This window comes from Pelobates fuscus, chromosome 8, assembly GCF_036172605.1.
Source record: "Pelobates fuscus isolate aPelFus1 chromosome 8, aPelFus1.pri, whole genome shotgun sequence".
NCBI lineage: Eukaryota > Metazoa > Chordata > Amphibia > Anura > Pelobatidae > Pelobates > Pelobates fuscus.
The window spans coordinates 171,385,061-171,411,330 of NC_086324.1; the positions used below are offsets into that span (position 1 = coordinate 171,385,061).

The 26,270-nt window shown below is 39.7% G+C and overlaps 2 protein-coding genes across 2 annotated transcripts in view; one reads left to right on the top strand and one right to left on the bottom strand.

Annotated features, from left to right (window-relative positions):
- Positions 1-1,465, top strand: part of HSD3B7 (hydroxy-delta-5-steroid dehydrogenase, 3 beta- and steroid delta-isomerase 7) — a 37,267-nt gene extending 35,802 nt beyond the window's left edge. The window contains exon 7 of the mRNA XM_063430790.1: positions 601-1,465. Coding sequence (XP_063286860.1) covers positions 601-1,022 — 422 coding nt within the window. The 3' untranslated portion in view covers positions 1,023-1,465. The remainder of the gene's footprint in view (positions 1-600) is intronic.
- Positions 1,466-13,733: 12,268 nt separating this feature from the next.
- The window catches only part of STX1B (syntaxin 1B), a 79,712-nt gene continuing 67,175 nt past the window's right edge, over positions 13,734-26,270 (bottom strand). The window contains exons 5-10 of the mRNA XM_063430807.1: positions 24,599-24,672; positions 23,883-23,991; positions 23,477-23,550; positions 18,167-18,304; positions 17,965-18,075; positions 13,734-15,847 (exon numbers count right to left, since the gene is read on the bottom strand). Of these exons, the coding sequence (XP_063286877.1) occupies positions 15,767-15,847; positions 17,965-18,075; positions 18,167-18,304; positions 23,477-23,550; positions 23,883-23,991; positions 24,599-24,672 (587 nt within the window). The 3' untranslated portion in view covers positions 13,734-15,766. The remainder of the gene's footprint in view (positions 15,848-17,964; positions 18,076-18,166; positions 18,305-23,476; positions 23,551-23,882; positions 23,992-24,598; positions 24,673-26,270) is intronic.

A 26,270-nucleotide genomic window follows, 5' to 3' on the forward strand; every position in this document is an offset into this window, starting at 1 on the left:
GATCATTCCTGGGTCATGGCTGCCTAAAATGCATCCAAACATTCAGTATCTCCTCCCTCTGCATGAACTCTCCTCATAGAGATTCATTGATTCAATTCATCTATATGAAGAGATGCTGAATGGCCAAGGTGGCATTTGTCTCAACCCCCAGGCCGCCTCCTTGGCTGAGATCATCAAACTTGGCAATCTCAGCCAATCCAATGCTTTCCATATGAAATAGCTGAAATCATCACTTCTGATGATGTCAGCCAAGGAGGCAGATCAGGGCAGAGCCAGCAGCAGCACACTGGAATAAAAGTAAGCTTTTACTATATTTAGAGGTGCAAGGAGGGGCCAGATGGTGGTTTTAACATTATAGGATCAGGAATACATGCTTGTATTCCTGACCCTATCGTGTTCCTTTAAGCAAAGCAGGGTCTAATCTGTGGCAAGGTGCTAAATGCTGTGATTTCTGTGGTGAATGATGTATTATTGCACTTTGCCCACGAATAACACCTGCTGTTGCCTTGATAAAAAAAGACCTGTTGAGAGCCCCAGGTATTTTGTCTGTGTATTTCACCCAGTATTGAACAAGTTACCATGCTCTTGTGTCTCCCGCAGGGAATGTGGCTTGGATGCATGTCTTGGCTGCCCAATATCTGCAGGAGCGGCCAGATACCTTGGGTGGGCAACAGTATTTCTGCTACGACCACTCTCCTTATAAGAGCTATGAGGATTTCAACATGGAGTTCCTCTCAAGCTGTGGATTCCGCATGGTGGGAAGCCGCCCGTTGGTGCCCTACTTCCTGCTATACCTTCTGGCTCTGTTTAATGCCTTGCTGCAATGGCTGCTACATCCATTTTGTGTCTACGCTCCAATCCTTAACCCCTACACCCTGTCCGTGGCCAGCACGACATTCACCGTACAGACTGACAAAGCAGAGAAGCACTTTGGGTACCGACCACTCTACAGCTGGGAAGAGTGCAAGAGCAGGACAATTACTTGGGTTCAGTCTCTGGAGAAAGAGGGCAAAAAACATTAGCAAGAGGCATTAAATGGAGACGGCTTGAGCCGAGCAATGGCCACAGACGCTCAAACCAGTTAGATACCCGTAAGATACCATGAATGCAATGAATGTTCAGCTAGCTAGCTAGCAGAGAGGAATATGGGAAATGTAGTCTGATAGCTGGATGGCCAACAAAAAGGAGAGAAATAAACCTCTAGGACCGGGTATCAAAGATGTTAAAGGATTTTAGATCCCATAACAGCTTGGTGGGAAGCACAGATCTTTCCACTCCCCTTCTAGATATGTGAGAACCATTATCATCGGTCAAGTGCAACTCCCATCATTCCCAGTTACTTTCAATTCCGTCATCATGGTGGTCTACGAATCAGACTTACTACTCATGCAGAGTAAACATGTCTCTGTCACCACCATAACTTTAGGGGTCTGGGAAAATCTGAAATTTATAATAGGGTGCTTAATATATATATGTGTGTAAACTATTCTGTAATTATTTAATACACAATTGTTTATTCCTATTTATACAGTGTATATATTGTGGCCGGCATTGACAGTGGCACAGAATTACCAATGTTCAGACTGCATGCTCCGTGTGATGGAGAGAGTAACAACTAATCTGATGTAATGAAACTCCCGAGTGTAAGCCAAGTCAATTGACACGCAGAACGTTTACAGCTCAGTAAATACAGCATTTTCATGGTCACGGTGTGCGTTGATGCTGATCAGACGTGATGGTCGGATAACAAAATGTCATGACCCAATGTTTTAGCCTAGTGGAATTCTTATATAGTAGGAATGTATCCACTAAACAATGAGTTGGATAAACCATCTACAATACATAGTGTTTGAAATATTACCCAAATCAGTGGTGCTATTTTTCACACTATGTTGGCTTGAATTTTGAAGCTTGCCTCCGTGAATAAACCAGTAGTTCTTTTAAAGTACCTAAATCGCGTTAGCCTGGAGGCCCATTCTTTAAATATGATATGATATATTCCAAAATAAATTGTGTAAAACCACTTCATTAGACTTTTTTCCGCTGGCGATGGCAGTAACAAACAAAATCTGCCTAGCATCTGGTGAATACAACGTGCCTCTTTCAACCATTATAGGTCCACTGGAAAAGCATGGCAACCCCAATTGTGGGTCCTGACCAAGGGGTTCTGAAAACAGCTTCCCATATTCTATAGCTCCTCCAACTAAACTGAACATGCATCGGTCTTTGGACGAAGGTATTAAGTTAGCCGCCGGCCATGCCTTGCCACAATATATACATAACAGAATGTTTATTTAATTATCTATTTAATTATATTTAGTATTGTATCTCTATGTATGAGATGTATGGACAATGTAAGTCAACACAGAATGGAGAGCGAAATGGGTATCTAATTATTTAATAGGAGTAATTTTTACCAATGAGGGAATATGGAAGAATGATTGGATGTGCTAAAGGTGTGGTAAATTGGGTGGATTTCCTTGTAATCACTATAATATATACCGTACTAACGATACAGAGAATTGACAATAGAAGATTTAACCCCACCCCAAAAAAGGGGGGAGGTGGATTAGCTGAGTTAATCAATTTTTCTGGATCAAGGATTTTGGCCTTAATGTTGCCGTAGCAGCACTACAGAGCTTGGGAGATTACAGACTGCACCGCGTCTTGAACACCTGATATTTGAGAATGAATGTGACTCAGGTGACCTGTGATATAGCTACAGGTAAATCACGGCACTGTTAATTCTAGATATGGGATGGACATGCACTGAAATATCCACTAAACTCAGTCTACAATATTCACATAGAAAACGATATTGTCGGCCAAAATATTGGATTTCAAAATAAAATTCATCCCGTAGTTTCTTATCCTTTGAATAACTTGGAGGAGCACCCGACCAAAAATTGTTGCAATATTATAAAACCAAAGAACACATTCTGTATCAGATTCCCTCATTACTAGATCACTTATTGAGTTATACGGGCTGCTCGATTGTAATAATTCAATTGCTGATATAAATGTCTGTCAAATTATTATTTCTCCACTTGGGAAATCTTACAAGTTTGTTTTTCTTTTAATTATTTTTCACAATTCATAAAAAATGCACAAGGTTTAATTCTTACATCAGAAATTGAATCAAGGCCACGTAGACAAAACAAACAATATGTAACCACTTAACCTTGGGGCAGCCTGGGATTCTATCCAAGCATGTAGAATAAAACCATTTAGATTGTCGCTCTGTGAATTGGCAGAAACTCTGGGCCTATATATTAGATCGCTATTCGGTTACATGGGCTAAGATTATCTCATGTAACAGGATCTAGGCCTTATATCTGCTGACACCTTCCTGTCAGAATACTGGAGATCCCCTTTGGCAGTCATGAGTATTTCTGTTTCCTCAAATTTGATTTAAGTGTGATTTGGAATATTGTGTAAACTTCTGTTCTGCTAATTCTAATAATTCCTTCTTTTAATAGAATTTATTAAATCGGTCCAAGAATAGTGTATATCATTATTAGTTTCCTGAGTAAGTCATAATTTGTAACATTGTTTATAAATGACAGAATAAAGATTTGGGTTTTGATATGTCATAAATCCAAAAAGTAAGAAGGTGGGTTTTACATAGAAAGTGGTGGAGTCAAATTCCAGGGGTGCACACTAGTGCCCCACTATTTTAAAACAGACAACACTAAACTTAGATATGTAATTTAACAATTCAGCTATATTTGGCCTAAAATTTCAAATCTGCTAAATTTTCCATGATTTTAAGCTTACTGAATTAAACCCCAAAATTCCAAGGAATCTCCATCTCTTCTTGAGAGATAATTAGGTAGTCAGAATTTACTAGCCCAATAATTGCACCATATACAGTGGCACTGTAAAAATAGACATAAGTGACATACGTGGGATAAAGGTGACTCTGAGTAAGTGATTTTGAAAATTAACAAACCCCCCAATTTATCATTTCTGCCTCCGTTTACTTAATAAGTGTGGATACCACCGTCTTCTAGGCCATTAGGGATGTGTGCAATAGATGTATTTTTCACACAGTTCTGCAAACCTGCAGAGGAGATTAGCATTTTCAATAGGACCAAATGTATCTTTTGAAATTGACATTTTACAGAATTCCAGACCTTGCGTCTCCTGTAAGGAGCTTGCGCTAAATTGCAGCACCATAAATAGAAATGCAATAATATAAAGAAATACACATAAATAAATATATTTTATTATCAAACAGAGCGTCCTGTCTATGATTTTGAGCGTCAGAAGCAGGAACGATGGAGAGACCCAGACGCGTTCCACTAATAGGACAAATCCAGTATTTGGGTCTTCCAGAGATGCTTTGTGGTTGGGTCCCGGGATGAGAACTTGTGTTTTCTGTTCAGTAATCACGCAGACTTGTAGTTTTCCAGGGCAAACCTTGTCCTCCGTGCAGCCAGAACCCCCAGCAGCTCTTCTCACGGCAACTTATTTTACGAACGTACTCCACTGCACAGTACAATAGCAGCTATTGTAGGGTTTGGCATGTTTTGTATAATTTGTCATGCCTCTCTCACATCCCCTGTGCCTTACATTCAATTCAGAATGATAATAGTGTTTGTCCTAGTGAGGACTATTTTAACATGTTTTCATGTTTTAGACTGACACCTTGTGGTGTATTGCAGGATACTGCAGGATGTAGAATCAATAAGGAATGTTACTGACACCTAGTGGGCACTGTCTGTATTGCAAGGATAACAAAATACTGTTCTATTTCACTTTCAAACAACAGATTTAGCTGAATTATCTTACACAATGTGCTTTGCTAAGAAATTTTTTTTTTTTAACCCGTGTATGATGTTTTTCTTTAAAATATAAAAAAGCCTGGATCTACCCAGATCCACATCTGCAGAGAGACATTCTGAATATGAAGCTTCAACTCACCCTGCGTTATATCATTGCTGAAGCCATAATATAATATAAAGGTTACCTTTTACGTGCCAGAGCACGTATTTTAATATGGTATTCACCTCTCTGGTCCACTAAGTGTTAAATCAAGCAATTAGCTGCCTGATACAATACAAAGTACACATACACAGTGTAGACTTACACTAACAGGGACACAAACACACTAGAATGATATCACACAGATACAGACACACAGTAACACATCGCTAGATCTCCGTACATCTATCCTCTGTTCTTTTAGTTATAGTATAAAAAAATTAGCTTTAAGGGACATTATCATGGAAGAAAAAGAACATGTGTGTATCCTAAATCATAGTAAAGTCGTTTTTATATCTGTTAATATGTTAGAAACTACAAATTGCTTGTGTTTAGAACTTTTGTTTACATTCTTACCTTCTTCCCCTGAAGAAGAAAAAGAATCCTATATTACCTTACATTACAATCCTTGGACTTTTCCTGATCCGAGTAAATCTGTGCAAAGCCATAAATTGAGATGCAAGTCACAGATTTATTTTTCTCTCCAATTTGGACTGATTGTATTAAAATGTGCAATTCCTTGGTGCATTTCAGATAATTCAGTTTAGTGAATATTCCGGTGATCGCTTTAGATTTCATTTTTATTATTTAACTCTATTTCTTTTAAATGCAAAAAAAAAAAGAATAATAGTTTTTTACAAAAAATGCACATCAAGGCTAATTTAAAACAATGTGTCAATTTGCTTTACACATTAGTTTAGCTCAGGTTTGTTTATTTAACCAGGAATTGTTGAGAAGTACCAAGGCAACTGCACATGTTAAGCTAAAATAGAAAAAAGCTCAGTTTATTAATTATGGATTAGAGTGACACTATAGTCACCAAAACAACTTTAGCTTAACAAAACAGTTTTGGTGTATAGATCATGCCCCTGTAGTCTCACTGTTCAATTCTCTGCCATTTAGGAGTTAAATCACTTTGTTTATATAGTCATAGTGCATGTGACTTGCGCAGCCTCCCTAAACACTTCCTATAAAAAGTCATCTAATGTTTATCCTTCCTTTATTACAAATTCTGTTTAATTTAGGATTTCTTATCTCCTGCTATGTTAATAGCTTGCTAGACCCTACAGGAGCCTCCTGTATGTAATTAAAAGTTAAATTTTTCAGACCAGGAGATAAAAACTTTTAAAATAGTTTATGCCTGATTAAAATGAAACCACTTTGTTTCATGCAGACTGTGTCAGTCACAGCCAGTGGAGGTGTCACCAGAGCTGCATTAACAGAAACAAAAGTAATTTAACTCCTAAATGGCAGCGAAGATTTAGAGGCATGACGTATACACAGAAACTGCTTCATTAAGCTAAGGTTGTTTTGGTGACTAACGTGTCCCTTTAAGTTAGGATATTTAGCCTAAAATGTGAGATTTTCTTCTCACTGCTGTTCACAGGTTAGTGTATAAACGTCTAATTCTTTGTAGCTCAGTTTGATTACTTCCATAGAAATCTAGATACGTACATTCTTAGAACCATGTGATCCACCCTGGGTAACCAGTAGTATCTGGGCTATCGGGGTTTTTTTTTTTTTGAGGATGCCTGCCTTCAGACAGGAACACAGACACCTTGCTTGTAATTCCGTTTTAAATAAGTGGTTGTTTTTTTTACCCAAAGTTTGCCTACAGATTGAAGAAAGAGCGGCACTAAATATGTATGCGACCATTGACAGCGCACTCATCTAAAGAAAATCCCACCTGACTCCAGCACCTCTGTGCACTTTACGTCCTGGGTTATACGGCAGAGTTACAGTTACCAGTTAAAATGCAAGTTTCCCTTAAAGCATCGGGATTTATGTATACATTTTCTATGTTTAGTAATACACTAAAGGCTTATAAAGAGTAGTTACGAACTTCTTCACAAAAGTTACTTCTTTTAACTTAAGTAAAAAAAACAACACAATTGTTGCTTTTTACAAAAGACAAAGTTTGTTATAGGAAGCGGAAAACAGCGTGTATCGGATTCACACCATTCTCTCTTCTCTTGAATCTGACAATTTGAAGGGAAACATGAATAAAACCAACCCACTATTTATTAATGCATTATACAGAAATTAACAAACACACGGACACCCGTGAAGAAAAATATATAATGAAAAAACTTAGCTGATAGGTACACTGCTTCCCAGGGTTATCTCCCAGCTGATAACCGTATAACAGAATTTATTATATATAGAAATTATACAGAAATTGTCTGAATGAAAAAAAAGATTCAAATGAAGATCCTGAAACTGTACGGCTTAGAGAAGCAGATTGTAGCTTCAGGGCGACCCTTCCCGCAACAGGAAATGGTTCCACAAATCTCGAGACTATCGTTCTGGTCTATGGAGCCTGATTTTGTCCAGTAGAGGTTTATGGGAGATGTAGTTTGTTCCTCACCAGTAGTTCAACTCATTGCAAAGGGTGAGTGGATGTGCTTTTTAAAGTGAGAGCAGCCATGTTGGACTTGCTATCGGTACATTCGTACGTCAGTTCACAGTTTTATGAATTCGGCCAAGTGTAGCGATAAGCAGAGCCACATGGATAACTTGGATAAAACTGACACAGGTAGCTTAGATTATGACTGTCAGCTCTGGGGGCTATCTTACAAATACAGTTAGAAAGCATTCTTACACCTGAGAGTGGGTGTATGGTACTCTCTGAACTACAAAATGTGCAATAATGGAAAGTTATTGTGTTTATAGTAAGCTATTACATATAAAACTATCCCCAAACTACTGCGTTTAGAGTAAAATACATTTACTTAGTAACTATGTCTCCTATAATAATGTTAAATAGCTAAGGATCTATAATAATCTTAAAGAAAATGAGGATCTCTCAACCGATCCAACAAGGCGATTGGTTTATCGTTCTGCTCAAAGCTGGTTTCTAGAGAGGCTAAACAGAGCGCCATTAAATAATATATCAGTAAAACTGGGATCATTTTGTATTCTATAAACATATCATTACATCTAATCTAATATCCGCTCTGTGTGTACTATTGGTAATGTCTAACAGTAAACACACCATGTATAAAAACATCCATCTATTTATAAAATAAAAACATGCGCCTCTTGGAAAGGAATTATATTAATCTGCTGCTCGGTACTTCTATCCAACTTACCTACAATAACCCACCACACATGCTGATATCGGAAGACTCTGTAGAAGTAGAAAGCCATCGAATGGTAATAATAGCTGCCATGAATGGAGCTCTGAGAAGCCACAAAATATCATCAACTGGAACCAAACTGGTGGCAAAAATGTCCTTCTCTCTTCCAGAGATGGTCGGTGTCTCTGTGTCCGTGTCAGCCAGCATGTTGCATATCTGGAGGCCATGCTAGATAGTAATACAAGTATTTCTAATCACCCAGATTACCAGCCTCACCATCCCATGTTCACTTTGTCTCCGTGCAGTGATCTGAAAGCAGTGGCCCTGTCATTTTATCCCTGCAATGTAAAACACTGCGACTTTGTAGAAACATTGCAGGGTCAATTCCACCACCAGGCCAAGTAATCACAAGCTTGGCCATGCAGAGGTACCAATTCATTGCTTCTCTATGATAAGAAATGGATTGGAGGAGATCGCCAGTGATGTCAGCTTGGATGCTGACATCACTAGAGGTGTGACCAGAGGAATACCAGAGCTGGTAACGAGGCATGTAATCATTAGTTAACTTTATTTTTTTAATGCCGAAGGGGGTGGACAATAGGGTGTGGACAGAAGGGAACCTATAGTCCCAAAATATCTATTGTAATTTTTAGGACTAGAAGTTCCCTTTAAAGACAATCTGTCTCACACAAGCTACAAATAGATTGTTCATTTTGTTTTGTCAGTCACATTGTGTATGACGAGAGGAGATATAACAGGGAATATTTATCAAGGTGTCGGGTTCTGAAAAATGGAGTAAATATGTAAAGGGGAGGAACGTGCCTGCTGCTTTCACTGGTTTCCATGGTGAATTCCCAACTTTTAGTACTTTGCTCCATTTTTCAGATTAAGACTTTCTGATTAATCTCCCCGTTGCATTTTATGCACAAGACAGAATAAAACTACCAAATGATTATATAAATGAAACAATGATTCTAAATGTTAATATGCATATTGTTTAAAAGCTGTTTCCTATTACACGGGGGCAGCTTGCATTTTACCTGTAAGTGCCTTTCCGTTTCCATGTTATGTTATTCACTATAATCTGAACGCTATCCTATTTTATCTTTGGTTTTGTGATTTGGCTGTTGAATTGTTTTTTTTTTTCAGTTTAACGAATAAGCCAGTTAAATACACAATTCCTCAATACACAATCAAGCTTTATCCCCAATAAATAAAAAACAAAACAAAACCCACATCTGCTTTTATATACACCAAGGAGACACTCTACTACTGAGTGTTCGCACCTGGCCCCCCTAGTGGGCAAGTCTCATATACCATGGCAGTTCATTTATCTAATCCCAATCCTGGCATGTACAGCACCATCAATGTATTCTGTTTATATATTTATCACAATACACGTACTTATTAAAATGAAATGTATCCCTCCCCTCACCCCCAGATTTGGAGTTGTTCTCTAAACTGTGAATTATGGAAAATTGCCAAGGAGATTGCAAATTATAGGTTTGTTCCACAAACCATCTATATTTCTAGCTATTGTACATGGCTTAGAATTTGCAAATCATTTCTCAATTTCCCATGTTTCCTGGTGAATAACCCCAAATGGGTCGCCTTTCACATTTACCGCTAACATGAAGTGAGGACTATTTAACTTGTAGACCTTCTTTCTGAAGGCTCAGTCTGAATGGTGATTGGAAGTTAAAATATAATTGTATTATGTTAACGTTGAAAACACAGCAGATTTTCACTTTTTATGTTTCATCAATTAATTATTTTGTTTTAGATTCCTGTCGGTGTTACAGGTCTCATAATGCAAAATGTTTGAGAATGAAGATTGTGTTTTATGCAAATGAATATAATTGAATCGTCCTTCTACAGCAGTATGGTCTGTAACACATTAACACTTAGAGGGTTTTTTAGTATAGCGAGAATTCAAAATGAATCTAAATCAGCACTACTTTCAGTGTAACTACATTGTCCCAAAATGTGAAATTCCCTTCAGTGAAAAAACGTGTGAATTTAATAACACTGGTATTGGAGACTTGGTTTCAAACCCAAATGATCATATCTGAAGCTCCCTCCACCCTCCCAGACACAAGACAGCAGGATAATTACAGACACAAAGAGACGTGACTTCATTTACTTCACAGAAACACATTGAATTGTGGGAAAGTTGTTTGGGATTTTTCTTAAACTTCATATTTTTGCATTTCTCTCTCTTTTTTTTTTTTTTTTTTTACGCCAGACGCACAAGAAAACAAATAATCAAAATCAAAAAAATGATAACAAATAATGACCACACAGTTTTTTTAAACCGAGAATTCAGATTTTTTTTCTTCTCTTTTTTTTTTTTCACGGTTTCTGCTGTAATTTTTTTTTCACATTTTTAAACATGCAAGCAGTTTTTTTTTCATTATTTTTTTCATTTTTTGTTATTTTTCAACCTTAAAACAACTTTTTTTATTTTTTTGCAATTCACATTTTTTTTTCAACTGAGACGGTATTAAACATCAAAAAATTCTCAGACGGAAGGAAGGAAGAGGGGGTCGCAGGAGGGTGGGGAGAGGAAGCGAGAGAATTCAAACCCCCTTTAGCTGTTGTAGGCCCCTCTGGTAGGAAAGGATTAACATGGTGGTTGGGGGAAGAGACAGAAGGTTTAGTCACATGACAAGCCCTCTTTAGCAACCAAGAAGTTAAACAGAACACATTATATTAAAGCAGAGTTTTACACCGTTTTTGATAGTCTCGGAAGGTCTCTAACGATCGCCCAGCCGTCAGTCAATGACGATGCCATTATTTTAACCTACATACTAAACTAAGCACCTTTATCTGCTGGAGACATTAAACTCCAAGCTAAGGGGATATAGAGTTAGCTTTGCTGATTATGTGAGATTTGAAGTTTAGAAGCTTCCCTCGTTTATATGCTAGTGAGGGGACCTATGGATTAAACACAGGCCTTATAATCATAAGCTACAATACTCAACAGTGGCTCTTGGCTATTTTTCGTACGTAGGGAACATAGCGGTGAGTTGTGGGGACTTCAAAAATTGTTTGTAATATTCAGGTGAAAATATCAGAGCTGGGAAAAAAGATGAGTTAAGAACGTTCCTAACCCAGTTATTTTAACCTAAATTCTGCAACTCATTTTGTCAACTAGCAGCTTGAATACACTCCATAAAACACCATGAAGTATCCATAAAGGGAGACATCAGTTATCTCCCTATTCAGTGTTCCTGGGATATTCCTATATCACCTTTATATCACTCAGCCAGCACTATATCAGATGACCATTGCCGTTATATATTTGTTTTTGTGTGTTTGTTCAATGTTTTAGACCAATGCCAGTAGATAGGACATTACTGTATTTTCTACGTAGATGAGACTGGTGTCATTATATTGATATCATTTAAAATAGTTGATGTTTTAAGAGCTGGGTTTGTCATGGGGGAAGCAATTAACGTTGCACTCTTCATTTCCTGTTGTGTCTTACAGCGGTCACCTACGCAGGGAGCACTTAACAAACTGAAAACTACTTCCCCATGTATACTGAAAAACATCAAATATTTTACATTGTATTCGAGCTGAATTTTAACAAAAACTCTTACAAACAGAATTAGGTTTTAGCCGTAAAGTCCCCTTAATCTCAGCCTCTGCTTAACACTGGATACCGGTGGTCATTAGAGGTACAATATATTCCACCCCTGCTTTTTGTCTTATTTTTTTGCCCTGTCCCAAACTCTGTCGCTCCCCCTCAACATAATCCCTCCTTGGAATGCATTTTCATGTAATTATCCTCACGACCAGATATTCTCATTAAATTAAACAAACATGCAAATTTCAAGGCCGCTAACGGAGAAAAAACATTTACAGCAAACCCAAAGACAAAAATAAAGCCAAGAGACACCCAAATTTCCAAGTGCACAACACACACAGTGGGACCAGGGACATTCAAACAATATGGCTGCTGAGGGCGGCCATTTTGAAACACCCCATTTCCTTATGGCCTCTTTGCAGCTGGGTTATTGAGCTCCCAACATTAATATATACAACTAGGACAAGACGAGACGCCTATGATTTCTCAAATGATGTCTCTATCCATTTTGTTAAGAAATTCCCTAGCGAAATGGAGCGTAAACTTAGGAACATATTCTGCTGTGAAGCCATATTTACAGGAAGGTAGGGGGGAAACAGAACAGGTTCTAGGGCAAGCTAGGCTACTTAGTCTTTATAAACTCATTTTATTATACCAGTAAAAAAATAAATAAAATTCCCAATGACCCATTGGACACCAGACTGTAAATTCCTTCGGTCCACATTTTTTTTCTCTCGCAGAATTTGTTTTTGACACGACTAAATATCTAACACAATTTTCTTCCCTCAAAGTCAGTCATTTTCTATATTTTTATTGTGATATATGTAATCATTTGTAACAATAAATTCGAATAAATTCTTAAAGCTAAAGGCGAGACAAGCCACTTTTCAAATCTGTGTATCCATAGTGGAGTTAAGTAATGAAAACTGCATAGATACATTGGATGTTCTCCATGTCTAATAAGGCAGCCATTTTGTTTTATGACATCATCTATATATTTGTTGCTGACGTCACTCACCAGAAATAACTACATCTTGCCTACCAAAGGAAACATATTTGATTGCAAGTGACATGCCCACTGGTATACACAATATTGCCAGTCTTTAAATTGTTCACAAAGGACTAGTTCAAAATGGCCGCCCTTGATAGAAATCTTTTCCAGGTTTGTTGCTTCCTGCATGCATGTGAACAGCTACCCATCCCTCTCCCCTCTCCCCCAGGTGGAAGTGGAAAATGTTTACTTTGCAGGACAAAAGAGACTAGAAATATCCACAAAGACAGCTCATATTCATGCAAAAGGTGACAGAGAGACGGACAGACAGAAGCGGGGGAGAGAGGTCGAGGGGCCAGTGTGCGCTGAGAACAATTTCTTCTTTTACTGCATAATATATAATTTCCACTATTGGCAGGAAATGATGATGATATAAGCGACACACACACACACACACACACTCCTGTACTAATCACAGCCTCCATACACACACAGCATCCTGTACTAATCACAGCCTCCATACACACACACACACAGTATCCTGTGCTAATCACAGCCACTACACACAGCATCCAGTACTAATCACAGTCCCTACAAACAATATCCTATACTGATCATAGCCTTCAAGCACACAGCATCCTGTACTAATCACAGCCTCCATACACACACACAGCATCCTGTACTAATCACAGCCTCCATACACACACACACAGCATCCTGTACTAATCACAGCCTCCATACACACACACAGCATCCTGTACTAATCACAGCCTCCATACACACACACACAGCATCCTGTACTAATCACAGCCTCCATACACACACACACACACACAGCATCCTGTACCAATCACAGCCTCCATACACACACACAGCATCCAGTACTAATCACAGCCTCCATACACACACACACACAGCATCCTGTACTAATCACAGCCTCCATACACACACGCACACAGCATCCTGTACTAATCACAGCCTCCATACACACACGCACACAGCATCCTGTACTAATCACAGCCTCCATACACACACACACACAGCATCCTGTACTAATCACAGCCTCCATACACACACGCACACAGCATCCTGTACTAATCACAGCCTCTACACACACAGCATCCTGTACTAATCACAGCTCTACACACACAGTATCCTGTGCTAATCACAGCCACTACACACAGCATCCAGTACTAATCACAGTCCCTACAAACAATATCCTATACTGATCGTAGCCTTCACGCACACAGCATCCTGTACTGATCACAGCGTCTACACATGCAGCTACATGTTCCTCTCTGCACAGAATCCTTTTGAAATACCTTACACACACTCAATCCATTTGGTAAACCTAGTCACCACTTAACACTCAGGTAAGAAAAAACAAAACTGATGTTGTTTTACACCCCCTCACACCCTGACCATTGTTCCATGATCAACATCCATCATGATTTCACAGGCAGAACAGCTTGAGGTCCGAGTGCATTATTGCTGTAGGATGAGACACAGGCTCTAACATGAGATAAAAGATACCAAAATACATGGAGACTAGCGGAGCAGGGGAGACTGCCGCTCTGCACGGTATGGATTTTCTGCAGATTGCGTTGTAGCACTGCAGTTATTTACGCTAGTATTTATTTTGTGCAAGACGGTATGTCAGAAATAAAAAATATTATGAGAAAGTGAGCTGGTGCAAAATGTAAAAGGGAAGTGGTCAGAGGGGCAGGGACAAGGAGATGGGGAGACCTTTGGTTTATATTAATTTATATTCAACTCATAAACCAATATATAACAAGATGCCTGGGAGGATGAGGGAGAGACCCCCATCTATGGGGAGAGAGGGACAGACCTACAGCACATGGAAGGACAGACTCAAAAATGTATAAAATGAACCAGAAAGTGCCAACTAGTGGGTGAGCAAGCCAAGCAGAGATACCTGGATACGGAGATATAGGGAGTATTATATGGAGTAACAGCAGTTACAGGGTGTGTTATATGGAGTACTTATAGGAAGTGTTATATGGAGTAAAAGACGGGGTTATAGGGAGGGTTATATGGAGTAATAGGATGAATTACCGAGCGGGTTAGATAGTGTAATAGGAGTTATAGGAAAGGACATAAAAGAAGTGTTATAAAAATAATTTTAAAGATCAATAAGTCCTTATTAGGAGTATTCTATGAAGCAATAAAAGAAGTTTGTATATAGGGATTAGAGATATTATTTTTGATTATGATATGAAGCCTATTATATGAAGTAAATGAAAACATACTAATCTTGTTGGAAATATTAGTAACATAGCAGTGAACATCTGTCCACAAAATAAAAGCCGAAAAAATGAAAAGCTTGGTATCGTCCATTCCCTGCCCCATCTTACCACAGCGCGTTATACGAGAGACGGGATAACAAGCGAGCAGCGATTTTCCATTCAGCCGAAGGCGGACAGCCCCGGACACACAAATAACTGAGACACACACACCCACTCCCCCCAACACCACCCGACCAAGAAAACAGAGGAATTAACGTTAAAAACGCGCACACAAGACTTTGGCAGGAACAGAAACACATTCAGCCACCAGTCAAGAAAAAGGACAAATTAAAGCACCGGCAGAGACCCTCTGCCAATGCCGCCAGTTTGTGGGGCTCCAGGGAACATGTCCAGCAACGTCAAATACATTTTGATTTTTTTTTTCTTTTAAAACCTTGACAGACGGGAAAACAGGTTAAGAAACGTAAAAACAGACACAGAGATAATAAAACAAATATTTGGGAATTCTCAACCCTTTTCGCCCCCAGGAGATGTGGGTGATCGATGAAGCTTTGGCTTTAGGTTCACGTCAGTTAACACTATAGCGGCCAGTGCGGTGGAAAGGGAAACCCACTCCTTAAAGGCAAAAGAGCCCCCCATTGGCTTAAATTAGCTGATGGTAACCTAACTCCTGAGTGAAACCCACAGAGGCGAAAATGGGGTAATGCGCTCATAGCCACAGGGGCTGTGCGTCAAATTCCAATACTTGTCATTTACATAATAATATTACTTTTTTTTTCTTTTTATAATTGACTATTTTCTTTCTCTCCCTTTTTTTTTTTTTTAAATCGCCATTGTGCATTTCTTTATTTCAGAGTCCCAGTGTCCCTCCGATAGAGGAAGCCAGAACAACCCCCAGTACAACACAGCAGATTATAATCATAATCTTCTTCTACATACCCAGAAGGCATCGGAAGCAAAGGGAGCAGAGGAGACGCACCAGAGGAAATGGTGTGTCAGGATAAAAGGGTTAAAAAGGAGAGAGAAAAAGAGACAGAGAAAGGGAGAAGAGTTAGATTGAGGAATGGTGCTAAGGGACAGCAATATACAGGAACACACACCTGTCTGTCTATGGATCTGATGACATCTAGCTATCTGGAGAGCATGATATTTAATTGTGTTCACACTATTTTTTGAAAAATCTTTATACTTTTATGGGAACACTAAACAGCTAAGGCAGAATAGTTTTTCAAGCAATTTCAATCGTTACGATTAGGTGCGCAGGAGGCACTGAATACACAAATAAAGAGCGATACAACTCTAACAAGTCATTAAAAATCCTATAGGATTAATGAATCTCCTGAGAATCTAATATGATGGTAATTGTGACAGAGAAGGACAGGGGCTGGGTGGAGGTAAGAACAGGGGCTGGGTGGAGGATGGAAGGAGATGGGCTTGGAGGAGGAAAGAACAGGGGCTGGGTGGAGGGGAGAACAGGGGCTGGGTGGAGGAGAGAACAGGGTCTGGGTGGAGGAGAGAACAGGGGCTGGGTGGAGGGGAGAACAGGGTCTGGGTGGAGGAGAGAACAGGGGCTGGGTGGAGGGGAGAACAGGGGCTGGGTGGAGGAAATAACAGGGGCTGGGTGGAGGGGAGAACAGGGGCTGGGTGGAGGAAATAACAGGGTCTGGGTGGAGGGGAGAACAGGGTCTGGGTGGAGGAGAGAACAGGGTCTGGGTGGAGGGGAGAACAGGGGCTGGGTGGAGGAAATAACAGGGGCTGGGTGGAGGAAATAACAGGGGCTGGGTGGAGGGGAGAACAGGGGCTGGGTGGAGGAAATAACAGGGGCTGGGTGGAGGAGAGAACAGGGGCTGGGTGGAGGGGAGAACAGGGTCTGGGTGGAGGAGAGAACAGGGGCTGGGTGGAGGAGAGAAGGACAGAGGCTGGGTGGAGGGGAGAACAGGGACTGGGTGGAGGAGAGAAGGACAGAGGCTGGGTGGAGGGGAGAACATGGACTGGGTGGAGGAGAGAAGGACAGAGGCTGGGTGGAAGGAAAGAACAGGGGCTGAGTGGAGGAGGGAAGGACATGGGCTGGGTGGAGGAAATAACAGGAGCTGGGTGGAGGAGGGAAGGACAGGGGCTGGGTGGAGGAGAGAAGGGCAGGGGTTGGGTGGAGGGGAGAACAGGGGCTGGGTGGAGGACAGAAGGACAGGGGCTGGGTGGAGGTAAGAACAGGAGCTGGGTGGAGGAGGGAAGGAGATGGGCTTGGTGGAGGAAAGAACAGGAGCTGGGTGGAGGGGAGAACAGGGGCTTGGTGGAGGAAATAACAGGGGCTTGGTGGAGGAAATAACAGGAGCTGGGTGGAGGAGGGAAGGACAGGGACTAGGTGGAGGGGAGAACAGGGGTTGGGTGGAGGAGAGAAGGACAGGGGCTGGGTAGAGGAGAGAAGAGAAGGACAGGGGCTGGGTAGAGGAGAGAAGAGAAGGACAGGGGCTGGGTAGAGGAAAGAAGGACAGGGGCTGGGTGGAGGAGAGAAGGACAGGGACTAGGTGGAGGGGAGAACAGGGGTTGGGTGGAGGAGAGAAGGACAGGGGCTGGGTAGAGGAGAGAAGGACAGGGGCTGGGTAGAGGAAAGAAGGACAGGGGCTGGGTGGAGGACAGAAGGACAGGGGCTGGATGGAGGACCAGAAGGACACACAAAATGGAAAAGAGGGAAAGAAGGACAGGGGCAGAGTGGAGGAGAGAGAAAAACAGATGATTGAAAGTGTCAACCTTCATATTTTTGGAGTGATGTTTTTCACCTGATACATGTAGATTAACAAATGCCTCTCTGTAAATGTGTTCAGCTATTACTATGTCTCCCTGTCATGACTATACAGTTGGATCTTATTGCGGTCACTCTTGCAATCTGACAGAAGAGTAACACACTGTCTGTCTCTTAATGTACGTGCTGTGTCTGTATGTATGGCACATCTCTTGGTGCCTGACTGACATCCGTCTCTCTGTATCCAACTCTCTCCACAGTTCACATGTCCAACTGCTTGCAGTATAGCTACATGTCTTAGTACTCACCCTCCTTGCTTTGCTCTGATATTTAACAGCTTTCTTGGTATCAGACACCGCTCTCTCCACGTAATCCACAGAGTGTTCAACGTTATACTCAATGCGGTCTATCATCTCTCCCTATATGTGAGTAAGAAGCACAGATGGGTCATGTCACAGACACCAGGTGACCATCCCACCGTGTTCCATGAGTACAGAGTCTGTCTCTCACCTGGCTCTCCACCAGCATGGCCATATCTACAAACATGTCATGCAGCTCGCGGATACTGGTCTCCAACTTAATGATCTCATTATGTCGCGTCTCAATCTCGTTCAAAGCTTGCTTCGTCATCTGGGAATCCATCTTAATCTACAAGAGGTGAAGAATACAATCATTAGAGGTTTTACCAAGTCTAGATATTGACAATATATGGGTTTTACCAAGTCTAGATATTGACAATATATGGGTTTTACCAAGTCTAGATATTGACAATATATGGGTTTTACCAAGTCTAGATATTGACAATATATGGGTTTTACCAAGTCTAGATACTGACAATATATGGGTTTTACCAAGTCTAGATACTGACAATATATGGGTTTTACCAAGTCTAGATACTGACAATATATGGGTTTTACCAAGTCTAGATACTGACAATATATGGTTTTACCAAGTCTAGATACTGACAATATATGGGTTTTACCAAGTCTAGATATTGACAATATATGGGTTTTACCAAGTCTAGATACTGACAATATATGGTTTTACCAAGTCTAGATATTGACAATATATGGGTTTTACCAAGTCTAGATACTGACAATATATGGTTTTACCAAGTCTAGATACTGACAATATATGGGTTTTACCAAGTCTAGATATTGACAATATATGGGTTTTACCAAGTCTAGATATTGACAATATATGGGTTTTACCAAGTCTAGATACTGAAAATATATGGTTTTTACCAAGTCTAGATATTGACAATATATGGGTTTTACCAAGTCTAGATATTGACAATATATGGGTTTTACCAAGTCTAGATATTGACAATATATGGGTTTTACCAAGTCTAGATATTGACAATATATGGGTTTTACCAAGTCTAGATATTGACAATATATGGGTTTTACCAAGTCTAGATATTGACAATATATGGGTTTTACCAATTCTAGATATTGACAATATATTGTTTTACCAAGTCTAGATACTGACAATATATGGGTTTTACCAAGTCTAGATACTGACAATATATGGGTTTTACCAAGTCTAGATACTGACAATATATGGGTTTTACCAAGTCTAGATACTGACAATATATGGGTTTTACCAAGTCTAGATATTGACAATATATGGGTTTTACCAAGTCTAGATAGTTGCAATATATGGGTTTTACCAAGTCTAGATACTGACAATATATAGGTTTTACCAAGTCTAGATACTGACAATATATGGGTTTTACCAATTCTAGATATTGACAATATATGGGTTTTACCAATTCTAGATATTGACAATTTATTTATTTATTTATTATTGCCATTTATATAGCGCCAACAGATTCCGTAGCGCTTTACAATATTATGAGAGGGGGATTTAACTATAAATAGGACAATTACAAATAAACTTACAGGAACAATAGGTTGAAGAGGACCCTGCTCAAACGAGCTTACATTCTATAGGAGGTGGGGTGTAAAACACATTAGGACAGGAATTTACAATCAAATAAGGTGGGCTGCCCTTTAGGAGAGGGCAAGAGACAGGTATGTGAGGTAAGGGTTAGTCTTGGAGGCCATAAGCTTTCCTAAAGAGATGGGTTTTAAGGCACTTCTTAAAAGATGCAAGACTAGGGGAGAGTCTGATGGCGGTAGGCAGGCTATTCCATAGGAAGGGAGCCGCCCGTGAGAAGTCCTGCAAGCGCGAGTTGGCCGTACGAGTGCGGACCACGGACAGGAGGTGGTCACGGGCAGAACGGAGAGACCGAGAAGGGACATACCTATGGATCTGTGAGGAGATATAAGAGGGGCTAGAGTTGTTCAGTGCTTTATAGGTGTGAGTTAGTACCTTGAATTGACTCCTATAGCATACAGGAAGCCAATGTAAGGACTGGCAGAGGGGTGAGGTGTGAGAGAAACGACTAGAGAGGAAAATCAGTCTAGCAGCAGCATTCATTACGGACTGTAAAGGTGCAGTACGGCTATTGGGAAGACCAATCAGGAGAGGGTTACAATAATCCATGCGGGAAATTACTAGAGCATGGACAAGCTCCTTGGTAGTATCTGATGCAAGAAAGGGGCGGATGCGGGCTATGTTTTTAAGATGGAATCTACAGGATTTGGCAACATGCTGGATGTGAGGCTCAAAGGTGAGACCAGAGTCAAGTATGACGCCAAGACAGCGCGCTTGCAAGGATGGACTGATGTTGGTACCACAAACTTGGGTTATATGGGTTTTCCCAAGTCTAGATACTGACAATATATGGGTTTTACCAAGTCTAGATACTGACAATATATAGGTTTTACCAAGTCTAGATATTGACAATATATGGGTTTTACCAATTCTAGATATTGACAATATATGGGTTTTACCAATTCTAGATATTGACAATATATGGGTTTTACCAAGTCTAGATATTGACAATATATGGGTTTTACCAAGTCTAGATACTGACAATATATGGGTTTTACCAAGTCTAGATACTGACAATATATGGTTTTACCAAGTCTAGATACTGACAATATATGGGTTTTACCAAGTCTAGATATTGACAATATATGGGTTTTACCAATTCTAGATATTGACAATATATGGGTTTTACCAATTCTAGATATTGACAATATATGGGTTTTACCAATTCTAGATATTGACAATATATGGGTTTTACCAATTCTAGATATTGACAATATATGGTTTTACCAATTCTAGATATTGACAATATATGGGTTTTACCAAGTCTAGATATTGACAATATATGGGTTTTACCAAGTCTAGATACTGACAATATATGGGTTTTACCAATTCTAGATATTGACAATATATGGGTTTTACCAAGTCTAGATATTGACAATATATGGGTTTTACCAAGTCTAGATATTGACAATATATGGGTTTTACCAATTCTAGATATTGACAATATATGGGTTTTACCAAGTCTAGATACTGACAATATATGGGTTTTACCAAGTCTAGATACTGACAATATATGGGTTTTACCAAGTCTAGATATTGACAATATATGGGTTTTACCAATTCTAGATATTGACAATATATGGGTTTTACCAAGTCTAGATACTGACAATATATGGGTTTTACCAAGTCTAGATATTGACAATATATGGTTTTACCAAGTCTAGATATTGACAATATATGGGTTTTACCAAGTCTAGATACTGACAATATATGGGTTTTACCAAGTCTAGATACTGACAATATATGGGTTTTACCAAGTCTAGATATTGACAATATATGGGTTTTACCAATTCTAGATATTGACAATATATGGGTTTTACCAAGTCTAGATATTGACAATATATGGGTTTTACCAAGTCTAGATATTGACAATATATGGGTTTTACCAAGTCTAGATACTGACAATATATGGGTTTTACCAAGTCTAGATACTGACAATATATGGGTTTCACCAAGTCTAGATACTGACAATATATGGGTTTCACCAAGTCTAGATACTGACAATATATAGGTTTTACTGTGACTACACACTGGCAATATATGTTTTATTTTTTAACAAATGGCAATGTCTACATCACACAAGTAAAACTACCACTAGAGGCGCTTTTGCTGCACTGAGTAAAACTCTGTCATGTGATACGGAAGCTCATAGGAAAGCAGTGAAGCTTTGTATCAATGAGTGGCACATGTTGCTGTGCACATCAGTTCCTTAATGCTTCTATATGAAAAGCATTGGATTGGTCCATGGCCACCTCCATCACTTTGCGGGAGGCGGAGAAGTGAGCAGCTTTTCTTTTATTTCACACAGGACACACACACTGACAGTTAGGTCCGGAAATATTTGGACACTGACACAGTTTTCACAATTGGTATGTTTCATATCACATCGCCTCCACCGTGTTTTACAGAAGATGTGGTATGTTTCATATCACATCGCCTCCACCGTGTTTTACAGATTACGTGGTATGTTTCATATCACATCGCCTCCACCGTGTTTTACAGATGATGTGGAATGTTTCATATCACATCGCCTCCGCCGTGTTTTACGGATGATGTGGTATGTTTCACATCACATCGCCTCCGCCGTGTTTTACGGATGATGTGGTATGTTTCACATCACATCGCCTCCGCCGTGTTTTACGGATGATGTGGTATGTTTCATATCACATCGCCTCCGCCGTGTTTTACGGATGATGTGGTATGTTTCACATCACATCGCCTCCACCGTGTTTTACGGATGATGTGGTATGTTTCACATCACATCGCCTCCACCGTGTTTTACAGATGATGTGGTATGTTTCACATCACATCGCCTCCACCGTGTTTTACAGATGATGTGGTATGTTTCACATCACATCGCCTCCACCGTGGTTCACAGATGATGTGATATGTTTCATATCATGAGCCGTTCCAAGCCTTCTCCATACTTTTTTCTTCCCATCATTCTGGTACAAGTTGATCTTAGTTTCATCTGTCCAAAGAATGCTATTCCAGAACTGGGCTAGCTTTTTAGATGGTTTTTGGCAAAGCCTTATCTGGCCTTTCTATTCTTTAGGCTGAATGGTTTGAACCTTCTGGTGAACCCTAAGTGTTTGCTCTTGTGAATTCTTCTCTTTAAGGTAGACTTGGATAATGATATGCCTACATCTTGGAGAGTGTTCTTCACTTTGCTGGATGTTGTGAAGGGTTTTTTCTTTCGCATGGAAAGGATCCTGGAAAGGCCTTTTTGTGTTGCAAATCTCACCAGTGTGTTCTTTTTTCTCAAAATGTATCAAACTGTTGATTTGGCCACTTCTAATGTTTCTGCTATCTCTCTGGTGCATTCTTTTTTTTTGCAGCCAAAGGATGGCCTGTTTCACTTGCTCCTTTGACCGCAAGTTGAAGGTCCACAGCAACAGCTTCCAAATGTGACCATTCCAGCTTCCAGACCTTTTACCTGCTTAATTGATGAAGAAATAATGGAAAGGGACTGCATATTGAAGAGCTGTAATTCCCAAACCCTTCCTCAAATTTGGATGCAAGTACCCTAAAATTGAATCTGAGGGACTGCACTTTAAGTCATTTTTCATTATTTAATTGTAACTTTAATTTATTTTGGTAAGTAGCCGAAATAGCAGAACTTGTGTCAATGTCCAAATATGTCATGGCCTACTGTAATGATAACTAGGGACAGGTTTGTATTCTTAACGCTACAGTGTTCCTTTAAGCGCTCTCATGTGAAATCTACTGGGTGGAGATGTGCAGTGCCTGTGGCGGTATATGTTGGAGGAAAACGTGTATCTCTATGTGTTTTTCAAGATGTTGGCAACACAATAAATGATCTGCTTTTTCCATCCCTGACACAACCCCATTACACACGTCATCGGTGAATATGGCCAGCTTTCCGCTTTCCAACATGTCCTCCAGCTCCTCGTTGGTTGTTGTTCTTCCAGCTACGAGGGAAAACAGGAAATCAATCACTCACAAGTTCCAGAGGCCAGGATCCTAGCTATCTACACCACTTTTAAACATCCAGGGTTATTAACTAAATTAAGAACTGCTGGGATTTCAAAGTAAATTCAAAAGAAAATGTAATGGCAAAATAAAAGAATATTGGCTATTTTGGCTTCAATTTTAAATTCCCTTTAGTAAATAATGATTGACTAGAACATCCAAGCCGTGTCTCCACTGACTTCAATATACTATTTAAATATGTCCGGTGTCAGGTGTGTGACTTTAATAATTGTGGTTCCTATAGACACCCTAGGTCTCTGGTTTCACTTACTGATTTCCAGCTGTCTTTGTATACGGTCCTTGCAGCGGTCCCTGTATTTAGACTGCGTTGCATTATATTCCGTCATCACTTCCACAAACTTACGGGACAGAGTTGAGTGCTAAGGACAGGCCAAGACAAAGTGAGACGTGGGAGGATAATATACAGAACAGCAGACATGAAAACATGCACCAAAAAAAATAGAAAATAAGAAAATCAGACACATCAAAGGAGAATACAAGAAACAAAGGGAAATGAATAAGGTGGGACGTGAAAGATGAAAGGGGCAGCAGAATGGCTGATAAATGGGAGCAATGATGGGTAACATTTCAAACAGGAGAAACTTATGATACATTAGTGATGGAAAGTCTGGTACACAGTAAGGTGAATTCATTCTCAGCAGAGTTTGAGTGCAGATCATTTGCTCTTGGCTGAGATTGCAAATTCACTATTTATTGATCATTTCTTACTTTATTGATTGTCCCCTTCTTACCCAGAGATTTAAACAAGTACTTGATTTAACACCTTACACATGGTGGTAATTTTTCATTGAAGTATATAACATGGAACAACATTTTAGACCGAACAATTTTCAGCAAATAACCAACACTCATGCTCATGAACAAGCTTGCTAAAGCGAAACACAGAGGTGAAGGATTGACATTGGGGACAATGGAGAAAGTATTACAGAATGAAGGAGAAACAAGGAGGGTTTTGCTTTCTCTGACCTGTGTTTTCCGGATTCGAAGGTCAGCGGAGGAGCGGTTTAGTCCCTCTTCCTGCTCGATGCTTTGTTCTATAGCTGTGAGGGGTGCAGATATAATGGTGAGTGTTAATAGGAAGAATTATTTATCACAAGCATAGCCATCACTGCAAAAAAATGTATCAGAATTGCAAGAATCTGGAGAAAAGGGGATTTTACGTTTGGTATTTCCAGTGCCGGCAATGGCGTCAGATATAAATGGCCCAGTATTCTGCCAAGCTATCCATTTATATACCAAATTGGTTACATGGCATCACAAAGGAGACATGCACCTGGCTCTCTGTAGAAAATGTGAACTCTTAGAATAATCATTCTGCTTGATACGTATTCATATGTATGTAAATTCTTCTTTCTTATTGTTGGGTGACTGGCATGTATCATGCATATTATAGTTCTTCTGTGTCACTTAAAAATATATTCAGACTTTCCTGTCTTTTCTTATAAAAGAGATTTATTTTTCTTGCTTTGCAAATACAAAGTCAGTACTTACGATGTCATTGATATAGGCTGATGGTACATGCTGGATATTCAGAGTGTGAATACACTTTGCCTTGATGTGCTGTGTCACTCACTATAACTATAAGATTGCTGAAAATGCAAGTAACACGGGGATTGATGACTTCTATATCCTATGATATCATCATGTTTCTAAAAACCACAATAAAGCTAGATATTCCTTTAACACTTTTTAAAATAGCATATTGTATCATAAAGCAGTCCCAATGTTCCTCACTGCTCGGACTGCCCATAAATCCAAGGATCTGATTGGTTGCTGCCAGCACAGAATGCCAGAAACATTTTATTTTATCAGTAACTCTCTAGAACATAAAAATTAGCCCCTGAAAATGTTTTCCAGATTGTGACGCAGTTCATTGGGGTGTGTATATAAAATCAATTTGTAAAAGCTGCAGGCATCGTGTCTGCAGCCTCTAGAAGCCCTCCCCTTCTAACCCCGCCCAGACTTTCTGCGGCTGTCCAATCACAGACTTCCCAATACAGCTCAATGAGAAGTCTTTGCAAGGCAGGTGCTCTGAGCAACGGCTGCCTCTTGAGTTTATCTCCACTGAGCTAAACAAACCAGGAAGTGACAGAACAGTTTGTCTGATTGTCAGCTGGAGGGTGTAACAAGGTTAATTTATGAAAGTGGCAATTTCTACTGAAATCTACACTTTTTCTAAAATGAAACATCACGGCACACTTTTAATATGGATATTGTTTTAATAAAGCTACAGTAAATTTGTAATTAACATTTGTAAATGGGGTGCTAGATATTAGTGATTACATAATGCAACTTTCCTTTTAATATGTCCAAAACTTATCATTTTCACAGAGAGATATACTTTTAGGACACAGATGTATATCGCATAATGGAATAAACCTGTAAGATACGCTTACGTATTTTTGTAGAAAAAATAAATAAATCAGAAGTTGTTATTGAAATTGCATATTCCCAAACTAACAGCAAGCAAAAAAAAAAACTACACAAAAACCAACCAACCTAACAAACAAATCTGTAGATTAAATGCAACTAAACAATGCAGCTCCCAGCAGGTTTTCCCTGATGGCTATCTAGTGACCTGCCTAACTCCCCTCTCGCTGGCTGCTTGAAAGCCATGGTCCTTTAGAGAACGGGATGG